Here is a 13,230-nt window from a genome sequence, read left to right as displayed (position 1 = left end):
AATTATTCAGCGCAACGCATTCATTCGAAGTCAATTTGTAGAATAGTCTCCTTATTCCAAGTAGTTAATCAGACTCGGTTCCAAGGTTACAGATATTAATGTGGCAATATTTGTTGAGTTTTGAAGGACACTGACAAGTACCTTATCTCATTCAATTAAAATGCCCATTAACAATGTTAGTTACTGCTGATAACAAACAAATCTCGGGTCCAAAAGAAACACATTTTGAAAGGAAATGTTGACGCAAAGTTAAATCCCAGATAAAGCGCTGGGGGCGTAGCCATGTAGGGCTCAGGAGTATAAGAGGAGATACTGAATACCCGAAGAGTTGAGTACAAGGCTACCCTGACTTGCGGTGTTGACCAGAGTCTGTAACCATGAAGTGCTTGATCCTTGCACTGGTTTGTCTCCAGCTCTCAGAGGGGCTGCTCAGGTTAGTAAAATAAAATTGAAATCGGTAATGTGCAGAATAAATACATACAGTAACTCTTGAAAGGAAGTTCATCTTGAGAGATGTCATTTTTCCTAACCTGGAAATGTTGTATTTACTCCAAGATTCTAGGTCTTTCTTCAGATCGCTGATTAATTTAGGGTTAATTTAATTTATACATGAACTCAAATGGTCTCGTAATATTTAACCCGAGGTAGGGAAAGAGTGTGGGGTTTCAAGGAAAATTCAAAGTTAAGCTTGAGGAGCTTAATCATGTCCTTGTGTTGTTGCATGTATAAGACCAGCGATTTTGAATGATTGTTTTTAAATTCTGGGAGTGCTTCATCGTTCTCCAGGACTTTAAACAAATTAGGGAGAGATGTACGATGTCTTGAGATAGTTAGGAAAATACATTGTCTGCAAATAGCGACAACTTATATTCCTTTTCCCGCACAACCACCCCAGGTATATCCAGCTTTAGTCTGATCTTGGCCACCAAAGGCTCAATAGACGGAGCAAATAACACTGGGGAAAAAGAGCACCCTTGTCTAGTTCCATTAGTTATGTGTACTATCTCTGAGAGAGATAGTACACTTAACTAATATAAATTGAGGTGGGATCATACAGTCCCTGAACCCCCATTATGAATTTTGCTGAAAACCCCATATACCTTAAGATTGAGAAGGGCTTTTCTACGTCTAACGAGGAAAGCAAGACTAGAGTCCCATCTGTGTTAACTTTACGGGTGAGATCCGCGATTCGGCGGATATTATCCGAGGTGGGAATTAAACCAACCTGATAGTGATGGACCAGGTATGACATGAACTCATTTCAAGCGGTTGGCTAATACTTATAACATGACATCAGTATTTAAAAGAGAGATTGGATGGTAGCTATCACAGTTCAAAGTTTTCCCTTTCTTGAGAATTAACACTATATTTGCAGAAGACATAAAAGCTGGAATTGGGACACCGTTCAAAAATGTATTGAATAGGATCATCAAGTGTGGAGCGAGAATTTTTTTATAACACAGGTTGCAGAAGCCATTGGGTCTGTGAGATTTTAAACTTTAACTCCCGTTATCACCGCGGCTATCTCTTCACAGGAGATAGGCTGATTAAGTTTCGATACCTGTTCTGGCTTCAATTTAGAGGACCGTAGAAAGGCCAGTCTGGGGTTGGACTGTGAATGTGGGCCTGTACTCAGTCTTGCCTCTATTAAAGCAGCAGTTCAAGCAATATCCTACGTGTGTTTTTTAAATAAATCAGTTCTGTACTATGAGAAAATACTTGTAGCATTTAAAAAAAAAGTTTTAAAGACATTTTTAATGTGTCTAATGTAGGAAGCATTTCCAAAGTGACAGCCCCTTCCCCTTCTGATAGGCTCTGGCTCTTGAGCCCCACCCTCTCTCTAGCAGTGCAGCAATTGTATCTAGTAACTGCCCAGTCAATCATATTCTAGGAACTACATTTCCCATAATGCTGTGCAAGAACTGAATTAAAAAACCTGGAGCAAGCGATCGATTACAGGAGAACGGATCAATGTGCAGCTTAGCGAATCACTTGTCAGTGTGCAGATTGTATTGAATCACATATTAAATGGGAAAATATATATATATATTTTAAAAATGGCAGCTAGAACTGCAGCTTTAAGGCCTTGGAAGAAATTCTTGAACTCTCCACTATTTTAGCCGGATCATGCAACAACCCCCATGTTTTCAGACTGATGGCCTGGACGTTGTTGACCCTTCACATATCACTGAGCTTTCTGGCCAACATAGTATGGGCCTATTTCCCTCTCTCGTAATATTTTTGAGATGTCCATCTCACGGCCTGTTCAGCCTTATTTGCTAAGCGTAGGTGACTTTAATAATCTTGGCTAGGCTCTCATCTCAATGGTCAAGCTATGTGCCGACATTATAGAATAGTAAGTTCAGCCGTGAGCTCCTGAATCTTCTTTAGTCTGGTTTTTTTTCCCTATGAGAGGACAACTTGATTATCATCCCCCTGATAACTGCTTTATGAGCCAATGCCACCCAGACCGTGGGACGTGGGACCTCCCCTACGCTATTCCTTCCAAGGAAGCTTTTGAGCTCCTGTTCCAGTTGCTCTGGTACGTCAGGGATTCATAGCAAAGATTAGTTTCATCGCCATTGACAGCTCATCCAAGGTGTCGCTAGGTTTAGTATGGAGATTTCTACTATCGCATGATCCGACCGAGTTATGCTATTAATGTTTTACATTAGGCATTTCTTATTTCTGTTATTTTTAATGATCTGTCCTACAGCAGGTACACCTGTCCAGTACACAATAGGGATGTGATATTATAGCTCAGGGGGAGATGGGTCAGCGTGGGACTGAACCCTGTCATTGCTTTCCTGTGGTTCAGGGTCCCTCTGAAGAAATTTAAATCCATCCGAGAGACGATGAAAGAGAAGGGAGTTCTGGAGGAGTTCATGAAAACGCACAAGAGAGACCCAGCCATGAAATACAACTTCAACCAGAAGAACGACTTCGCTGTGGCCTATGAACCCATGTATATGGATGTGAGTATCATGTCAACACGTGAACATGGATGTGAGTATATGAGCATGTATACATGGATGTGAATATTATATGAGCAGGTGTACATGGATGGGAGTATCATCTGAACACGGGAACATGGATGTGCATGTGTGAGCACGTGTACATGGATGTGAATATCATGAACATGTGTACATGGATGTGAGTATTACATGAATATCTCTACATGGATGTGAGTATCATGTGAGCATGTGTACATGGATGTGAGTAGCATGTTAACACGTGTACATGGATGTGAGTAGCATGTTAACACGTGTACATGGATGCAGACCCTCCAACATTTGCAACATAACAATAAATGCACTTAGTGCAGGATAGAGATGCAGGCAGGCAGGAAATGGTCCCACCCAAGGAGACATGTAACACGTACAATTTACTACATACACAGATTATATTATCAATAAAATGTGTATTTGGGGATTTTATGTATGTAATGTATGTAGTGGTACGAGATGCACTCACACTGGAAGGTAAAAGCATTGAGAAGATGATACTCATGGTCATCACAACAGAGCAGTCATCTGGGACATCTGGGACTGGAACGCTGGGTGTAAGGATGAGAAGGAGAAGGAGTGGCTCAGTGAGTAAAGACACTGACTGACACTGAGATTGCTGCAGGGGAGCCTGGTTCAATTCCCGGGGTCGGCTCCTTGTGACCTTGGGCAAGTCACTTTATCTCCCTGTGCCTCAAGCACCAAAAACTTAGATTGTAAGCTCTACGGGGCAGGGACCTGTGCCTGCAAAATGTCTATGTAAAGTGCTACGTAAAACTAGCAGCGCTATACAAGAACATGCTATAATAATGCTATAATAAAGTGGCAGGCAAAGCTGGATACCAGGATTGCAGAAGGTAACGTCCAGGAGCCGTATCCATCAACCAGCCGGCCAATGCCAGCGAGGACTGCACACAGAAGGACTCGAGTTCCAGCAGGTATCAACAGCAAGTGGCAGTATTCAAAGCGTTAACCGCTATATAACCATATATATATATACACAGACATACACACAATACAAGTGGTGGTAAATCACCCATAACCAGCTCATCATTATGAGACACCATATGAATCTCCCAGATACTAATTAGCTGAAGGTTTCAAGCTTCAACCACTGGACTGGCAGAAATAGGTACAAATAGGAAGAGCTGAATTTAATAGGTACAGGTGCCGTTGGAGGGTATGAGAATGTCAGTATGATATAATATGTACATGGATGTGATGGATGTGAGTGTTCAATAAACATATGTACATGGAGGTGAGCACGCTATGAACATATGGATGTGAGTATGATAGGAACATGGATTTGGGTGTGGTAGGAACAGATGTACATGGATTTGGGTGTGGTAGGAACAGATGTACATGGATTTGGGTGTGGTAGGAACAGATGTAGATAATCCCCAGTGTTTAAGGTACACAGACATTCCAGCCCTATCTAGTTCTATGTGTGTACAGTATCTTCTCTCAATCTCTTAGGCCTGTTACTATGGACAGATCAGTGTCGGGACCCCGGCTCAGAATTTCATGGTTCTCTTTGACACCGGGTCCTCCAACCTGTGGGTGGCTTCCACGTACTGCCAGAGCCAGGCCTGCCGTAAGTAACCGCGGGGAGCAGCAACACAGTATCAAAGGGGCACATACTGTACTAGCCTTTCCCAACATACTGTAATATTGCTACTGTCTGATCTCTACCTTTTTTGTTACCTCTTTTGATAGAAATCAGCCATTTTTTTCAAATTAGCAAAACAAGAAAAAACTGCTTAGATTTTGGGCTGAAATGTCCTTTTTTTTCAGTAACTTCAAATCTGCCCGTCAAGTTTTCCATAACTGTTAAAAAAAAAAACGACAACGTTTGCACCCAATTCAATGAACAGATTCAAATGTAGATGTGCCCATCATAGAGTTTTAAGAAGAAATTGCTCCATGGCCCAATACATGTGTACAATCAGTGCGTGTGGGTGACACGCTGCTATGTGCCTTTGAGCAGCTGGTTTCCTGACGTTACTGGGGAATTCACGTTCCATTAGTTGTGTCTCAGTGTGGGGTTCATCTCTTTAATTCCTCAGAAAATCACCCGCTGTTCAACCCATCCCAGTCTTCCACTTACACCTCCAACAACCAGCAGTTCTCCATGTCGTACGGCAGTGGGAGTCTCACCGGCGTCTTTGGCTATGACACAGTGACGGTGAGTTCCCTATTCGTTTATTCATTTTATATTCTATTTCGGAAATGTTGAAGACTGAGCCACTGATTGAGGCACCTGTGCTGAAGCAGGGATATCCCTAATACCTAGCATGTAGGTGGCCCTTGAGGACTGGAGTTGGCCACTGCTGTCTTAAGATGTTCTAACAGCTTCAGTGAATATCAGAAAAGTATATTAAGTAGTTTGTTCCATTTAAATTACAAAAGGAAATAACTATAGTTATAACAAGTTGTTTCCCCCCTGGCATATGTCCATTGTATTCCCTTATAAACTCCAAACTCTAAGGTGTCTCTTATACACCTGGTTTCATTGTGTCAAATGCCTCACAGTTCCTTCTTGCCAAATCTCACATTTCCAGTGGCTCACAAAACACTATTGTTAATGTCATTATTAATAGTAACTCACGGCCAGAGTTTCTATTGCAATCCCTGCCCCATAGAACTTACAATCTAATCTGTGTCTGAGGTGCAGGGAGATAAAGTGATTTCCCAGGAGCTGGGAATTCGACTCTGTTTTCCAACCTTAAAGCCGATCCTTCCTCCGTTCCTTGGGCCCTGGAGGAGGTGGTCGGTGAGCAAAGCATGAGGTGTGTCATGTGCGTCAATGTCACACTCTCCCGACCATTCCTTCTCTTCTCTCTCCCAGATCCAAGGTCTGAGTATCACAAACCAGGAGGTTGGTCTGAGCATCAATGAGCCTGGCACCAACTTTGTGTATGCCGGTTTTGAAGGTATCTTCGGCATGGCCTACCCTGCCCTGTCCGCAGGGGGCGCTACCACCGCCATGCAGGGAATGTTACAGCAGAACCTTCTCACATACCCCATCTTCAGCGTCTACATGAGCAGGTGGGTCTAGTCTTGTCCACCCGATATGTTTGGATCTTGATACACTGACCCTCAAGTATGAGATCCCCGTAGGACTTATACTTATTTATTTATAACATGTGTAATGAGAACGTAATACATTGAGATACCTCTCGTTTTCAAGTATGTCCTGGGCACAGAGTTATGATGACAAATAATACATGGTTACAAATACATAGTTACATAATTGAACAGGGTTATACATTATATACAAGACATTGCATGCACAGATAATATATATTATAGACGTATGTAACAGTTAGAGACCAGATTAAAATGTGAGACAGCCTTAGTTTTGAAAGAACTTAGACTGGTGGCGGCTGAGAGAGTCTCCTGCAGACTGTTCCAGTTTTGGGGTGCGCGGTAAGAGAAGGAGGAGCGTCCGGATACTTTGCTGAACCTTGGGACCATGAACAGTCTTTTGGAGTCAGATCTCAGATGATAAGGGCTGCGTGTGGTCGGGGTGAGGAGCTTGTTCAGGTAGATGGGTAGCTTGCCCAGAAAGGAATACAGGAATATTAGTGGATATTGTGTATTTTCCTACAAATGTAAGGGCTGCCTCACCCACTATAAATATTCTGATTGGTTGTCTCCAGTCACTTCTGATTGGTTGTCTCCAGTCACTTCTGATTGGTTGTCTCCTGTCACTTCTGATTGGTTGTCTCCTGTCACTTTCTAGTCAATCAGGAGAGGTCATCTTTGGAGGAGTGGATAACAGCTTGTATTCTGGTCAAATATCTTGGGCCCCTGTCACCCAGCAGCTGTACTGGCAGATTGCCATTGATGAGTAAGTATCTTGTAGGGTTCTGATGAAAAGTAATATTATAGCCACGTACCCGCTTCATGTTGCATAGCCAGCAGGCAAAGTCACACTGATGAGACTCAAAAGGTGAAAACAGCTGTCTGTGAGTAGGGTTACTCTCTCTCAAATCCCACTCCCCATCACACTAATTCCCCCCTTCCCTCCTCACATTCAATTCCCCACTCACACTCAATATCTCCCTCCCTACCTCACACTCAATAGCCCCTCCTCTACCATTCTCATACTCAATCCCGCCTCCTCACACTCAATCCCCCCTACCCTCCCACACTCAATCCCCTCCTCACACTCAACCCCCCACCCTCCCCTGCTCACAGTCTGTAACACTGCTCCCCAGGTTTGCCATTAATGGGCAGGCGACAGGATGGTGCAGCCAGGGTTGCCAGGCGATGGTGGATACTGGTACCTCTCTCATCACCGTCCCCCAGCAGTTCATGAGCTCTCTGCTGCAGTACCTGGGAGCCCAGCAGGGCCAGAATGGCGAGGTGAGGGGGCTCGGGTGGGAGCCGGGAGGTTTCCAGATGGTGTAATGGGACAGTATCCTGTTGGCATCATGGATTGATATACAGTATATATAGAGCTCATTCTAATGCCAAAGTACCTTTTTAAACCTATCCCAGGTTGCAAAGCCGGTATAACCAGCCTCACACTGAGGAGACCCACAAGGTCGAAACAGCTGTCTGAGAGTAGGGTTACTGGCTCTGCACTTCTGTAACCCAGGCTGTGCTGAAAAGCTGTGTAATGCGTCAGGCATAAGCTTATAGGGGTCCCGTATTAAAATGGATTTGAAGTAAAAGGTGACACTGCTCATTTGCATGTCATTTCCCAGAATCCCTAGCTGCAGTGTATGCTAAGAGATAATGGGGAAGGGCAGGGTTGCAGACCTGCCTGAGACGTGTGACTGTGCGCACACGCGGGGGTTTTATTTGCTGTGCACCGCGCGGTGGAGGGTTTTTTGTCACTTTTTTTTTACCCACCCTAACTTATACAATGTGTGGTTGAAAGCACTTTTACCAACAGAAACGCATAACTCGTGCAGCCACTGCTGGGGGAGAGTAGCAAAGGTTTTTGTTGAATGCTAACACCATAAAGATATTGCTGCTTCGGGTCCAGGCGATGCCAGCCCACAGGATGGAAAGGTCCACGCAGTGGCATTATCTGGCTGTAGGGTCCCATACCTAGGAGAGAAGGAGCGGCTCAGTGAGTAAAGACACTGACTAGCACTGAGTGTGAAGCAGGGGAACCTGGTTCAATTCCCGGTGTCGGCTCCTTGTGACCTTGGGCAAGTCACTTTACCTCCCTGTGCCTCAGGCACCAAAAACATAGATTGTAAGCTCCACGGGGCAGGGACCTGTGTCTGCAAAATGTCTCTGTAAAACGCTGCGTAAAACTAGCAGCGCTATACAAGAACATGCTATTATTATTATTATTTATAGTGTGCTTATAACCCTGTTTGTACTTTGTTTCTTCCATTCACAGTTCTTGGTGAACTGTAACAATGTCCAGAGCCTGCCTCCCATCAGCTTCACCATCAACGGAGTCCAGTTCCCCATCCCGGCCTCCGCCTATATCCTCCAGGTACTAGATCTCTCTGCAGCTTCACCCCTGGGGCTGGGAGACGTTAACGAGGCCTCTCAGGTCTCTATTACCTGTCACCTCTGCTCATTGGGCCTTTCCTGTCCCTGCTTTTAATATCCCTGCTCCCCTTCTTGTCCCTTTTCAGTCTCTGGGCTGTTGCTCACCCTGACGCTCACACTTTTACTCTGTCACTGTCCCCTCTCGCTCTTCTCCTGTACCCGTCCCCTTTACACCAGGGGTGGGCCACTCCCAGTCCTCGGTGGCTTACCCAGAAAGATGTTAAACTTACTGTGGTGCCACCTCTTCGTCTCTCCGGGGCCACGTGTTGCAAGCCGATCTGGCACTGACGGGGTTAAAAATGGCGGAGAATGTGCTACAACAGGGGTGGGAAATTCCAGTCCTCAAGGGCCACCAGCAGGTCAGATTTTAAGGATATCCCTGCTTCAGCACGGGTGGCTCAATCAATTCTACTGAGCCACTGATTGAGCCGCCTGTGCTGAAGCAGGGATATTCCTAATACTTGATCTGTTGGTGGCCTTTGAGGACTGGAGTTGGCCACCCCATTGTGTGTCCGTCCCATCGTTCCCTTTCCTTACCCCCCTACTCATTGTTTTTTCAGAACAATGGTTACTGCTCTGTGGGGGTTGAGGTGACCTACCTGCCATCCCAAAATGGGCAGCCCTTCTGGATCCTAGGAGATGTCTTCCTCAGACAATACTACTCCGTCTACGACATGGGCAACAACAGGGTCGGATTTGCGCAGTCGGCATAAACCATCCTCCTGTCCGAGCGTGACCCTTGCCCCTGTGTAATGTTGCTGGCCTTTAACTGTTGCGATGAGCTCTGCACTAAAAGAGTTAACCTTCCCAATCAATGAGATAATTCCCTATATTACAGAAATACCTACATGATTGGGGCCTGCAACGCATTGCATGTTATATGTATATTGCTTTGCATGTTATATGTATATTGCTTTGCAATGAGTTGCAGACCCCTCTGACATTGAAGGGGTTAAGATTCAAGCATTGCACACGTGCTGCTCACGCTTACAGCTTGCATGTTACACGTCACAGCACATGTGCTGCTTACACTCATAGGCTGTGTGTTACATGTCACGGAACATGTGCTGCTCACACTCACAGCTTGCCTGTTACATCCACTACATGCATTCTGCTCACACTTACAGCCTGCATGTTACATGTGAGCAGCACTTGTGCAGTGACATTTGCAGCCTGTGTGTAACATGTCATACAGCACATGTGCTGCTTATTCACAGCCTGCGTGTTACATCACTGCACACGTGCTGCTCACGCTCACAGCCTGCGAGTTACATGCCACTGCACACGTGCTGCTAATGCTCACAGCCTGCATGTTACATGCCACTGCACACGTGTACTCACACTCACAGCCTGCATTTTACATATCACTGCACACGTGCTGCTCATGCTCACAGCCTGCGTGTTACATGTCACTGCACACGTGCTGCTCACACTCACAACCTGCGTGTTACATGTCACTACACACGTGCTGCTCACACTCACAACCTGCGTGTTGCATGTCACTGCACATGTGCTGCTCACACTCACAACCCGCGTGTTGCATGTCACTGCACATGTGCTGCTCACACTCACAACCCGCGTGTTACATGTCACTGCACATGTGCTGCTCACGCTTACAGCCTGCGTGTTACATGCCTCTGCACACATGGTGCATGCAATGTTTGCAATTCAAATGCAATTAGCGACCATCCGTGAATCCAGCCGTTATTTCTGTAAAATGATCTGTTCCTGCAAATAAAACAGAAGTCTCAAAACTGTTTGTTTGTTTTTTTGTTTGTTTGTTTGTTTGCAAACCTCTCTCGGTTGAATAAAGCTGATCTCTTCTTCAACACATGGAATGAGCTGCACAGCATATTAAATAGCTGCCTTTATGGTTCCAAATACAGTGGTACTAAGTATCTAATAATAATATTACTAAGTAATATTTGACTGCTGCATTTCCCCCACTGATAATCAAATGCTCTATAGCAGGGGTCTCAAACTCATTCCTCGAGGCCCACCAACAGACCAGGTTTTATGGATATCTCTGCTTCAGCACAGGTCTTCAACTGAGCCACCTGTGCTGAAGCAGGGATATCCCTAATTGTTGAGTTGTGGTGGCCCTTGAGGACTGGGCTTGGCCACCCCTGGATAAGTGTTATTAAGGGTTCATTTTGGAGAAGCCAGACACAGAATAAAAAAAAAAAAAGATACCAGACTGCCAATTTATCTCACCTGCACAGCACCTGTGATCGGTCTATCGTCAAACCCCTAAATATTCGGCCTCGCACACACGTATGCTACCGAACTCCATAATGACCCAGTCCTAGGTTTGTTTTCCCATGTGCTGCTCAGTTCCACACGCTGGTATAACAGAGTAAGGTTTGAGGGGAAAAAAACTGCCTAGATCATTATCACACTGCGACCTGGAGTTTTTTGCCTGGTAAACGCACAATTTTTTTGCTTCCTTTTCATTATAATAGGTGTATCATTTCATTTAACTCATCCATAACGATTACCTAGAGAGGTGTTAATCAGTCCCGATAGGCGTTGCAAATATCCCGGTTGAAGTAATTTGTGAAATCGAGCAGCGAAGGATATTTGTCCATCTGCAAGGCCCCAAAAGGCCGACTTCCCCGTTTATTTTAAACAAATACATTTGTCTACATTTTCACCAAGAGCGGGGTCTTTGTAAGTGTAAGAAGCTGACTTTTGATGTTTTAAGGAAGTAATTTTTTTTAAACATTTTTGCCGGTTACAAATGCACAAAATTCACAGTGAATATTGCGTTTATCTCTAATGGCACGGAGGGAGTGAGACGCCACACTATTTACAGGCAATTATCCTTCTTTATCAACTTTTTTTTTATCATATACTTGTTTTTATATTTAATAATATTTCGTGTAAGGGCATAACATTGTGTTTGTTGTCCTTTGTCACCACAAGTGATACATAAAGTTTCAAAACGGTACATTGCGCCTTTTCAAATTCTTTTTCTATTTATCTCTAATACCTGCAGGCTGATAGAACACACTTTGATACATTGAAGCAGAGAAGTTTAGGGCCTAGCAATTCTATCTGCATCAATTACATCGCAACACAACAAAAACACCATGTGTTACTAACGGCTTTTTGTCATTGTTAGACTTGTTTAAGGCGCCATCCTAATTAGCAACATATAAGCAATACATTAACAACACACACTGACACTTTCTCTACCAGTGTAAAATGTTTATTTTCATGATGATATTAATATACATTAAATGATTAAATATAAGATATATTTAATAGCTGTGCAAATGTTAGAGGCCAATTATCTCATGTCTTGGCAATTCCAAGCTGTGAATATCAGGGCAGAGGTACAATGATGTTTGAAGTATTTGTAAAAGAGGTTTTTGGCTGTGCAACATCTTAATTGCCATATATGAGGTGTCTGTAGAGTTATATTGGCGTTGAAATGGAGGTGAACATGAAAATAACTGGATTCATCACTTTGCCATCAACTCTGCAACTGTGAGAAGTTACAACTTATGCTCTGACAATTTAGGCACAACTTTAAGAGTATAATTGAATAAGCTGCCGTGTAACTTTCAGTGCTGCCCTTACCTCTCAGGCCTGATTTATACATCTGCTCTTTCATCTCGTACTCCTCATATCCTCCAATACCTGGGAACTTTCTCCTCCTACCTTATTCTCCCTACTACCTGTATCCCAATATGCCCTCCCTATTGCTTCTTCTGTTTGCACTTTCCTCAGGCATTTGCAAACTTTTCTATTCTCTCCACCTTTGCATGTGCCAAGACACTGCACCCCTATTTACGTACCTCTATCCCAGCTTCTTCTACACCCCTCATTAAAAAGCGCCTCCCCAAAAAAATCCTCTTCTCACCTCCTCTCTCTCTACTCCTACTTCTTTCTGCTTGGGATATCTCTCACAATCCTATTTAATACCCATTCCTTGCCCCCCCTCAGTCTCTGTTCCCTTCTCCTGTGCCCTCTGGAATGTCAGCTGATGACTCTGCTGTGAAGGCTGCTGTCTCCTCTGGTGTTATCTCTTTCTCTCACACTCCATGCCCCAATGGCAGGAGTGGAGCAGTAGGTCTCCATCTCTCCTTCACTGCCAATATCAGCACCGCCCTATGCCTCAATCTGTTTCTTATTCTTCCATTGATTTTCACGCTGTCCAGCTTTCCTATCCTCTCTCACTGTGAATGGCCGTCATCTACAGACCAACTACCTCTACATCCTCTACGTCCTCTACGTCCTCTACTTTCTCTACCTTCACCTTTCTCTCCAACTTTGAATCCTGGATTTCCTTCTTTCTCTCCTATCCTTTTACTGGGGGGACTTCAACTGTCATATTGATGATCCCTCAGTCTCCTGGGAATCTCACCTTCTCTCTTTAACCTCCTCCTTTGGCCTCCACCAATTGACTAATTCCAGCACCCACAAGGATGGTCAATATTAGACCTGGACTTTACTAAAAACTGTTCCCTTTCTGATTTCTACGTCTCCCCCCTTGCACTCTCTGACCATCACGTCATCCTTCACCATCATCCATTCCTCTCCACCCCCCTCCTACCTGTTTTACTTGCTACTCTCCAGACCTTCTCTCTGCTCTTATGAGATTCCTTCTGTCCCTTCCCCCTACTCTCTACTTCTCCCTACACCTCCTTCTTCCACTCTTGACTCCTTTTCTCCTGTAACTGAGTTATAAGTTTCT

The 13,230-nt window shown here is 44.4% G+C and overlaps 1 protein-coding gene across 1 annotated transcript; it reads left to right on the top strand.

Moving 5' to 3' along the window:
• The first annotated feature begins 322 nt into the window (after window positions 1-322).
• Window positions 323-10,282, top strand: LOC142502531 (gastricsin-like). The gene is made up of 9 exons (XM_075613638.1): window positions 323-433; window positions 2,819-2,975; window positions 4,482-4,599; window positions 5,072-5,190; window positions 5,854-6,053; window positions 6,751-6,858; window positions 7,229-7,376; window positions 8,371-8,469; window positions 9,089-10,282. Exons 1-9 carry the CDS (start codon window positions 378-380, stop codon window positions 9,239-9,241), a joined length of 1,158 nt encoding a protein of 385 aa, XP_075469753.1. The 5' UTR covers window positions 323-377; the 3' UTR covers window positions 9,242-10,282.
• Window positions 10,283-13,230: the final 2,948 nt, after the last annotated feature.

Source organism: Ascaphus truei, chromosome 9 (genome assembly GCF_040206685.1).
Source record: "Ascaphus truei isolate aAscTru1 chromosome 9, aAscTru1.hap1, whole genome shotgun sequence".
NCBI classification, from domain to species: domain Eukaryota; kingdom Metazoa; phylum Chordata; class Amphibia; order Anura; family Ascaphidae; genus Ascaphus; species Ascaphus truei.
Note: the sequence above shows the minus strand (reverse complement) of the source record. Positions and strands in the feature narration are given on the sequence as shown.

What these genes read in the sequence shown, in the direction of transcription:
- LOC142502531 (XM_075613638.1), top strand. Translation starts at nt 378, where the DNA reads ATGAAGTGCTTGATCCTTGCACTGGTTTGTCTCCAGCTCTCAGAGGGG. An exon ending in TGGCAGATTGCCATTGATGA is followed by an intron (nt 6,859 to 7,228) that starts GTAAGTATCTTG and finishes ACTGCTCCCCAG; the next exon opens with GTTTGCCATTAATGGGCAGG. An exon ending in CCTCCGCCTATATCCTCCAG is followed by an intron (nt 8,470 to 9,088) that starts GTACTAGATCTC and finishes TTGTTTTTTCAG; the next exon opens with AACAATGGTTACTGCTCTGT.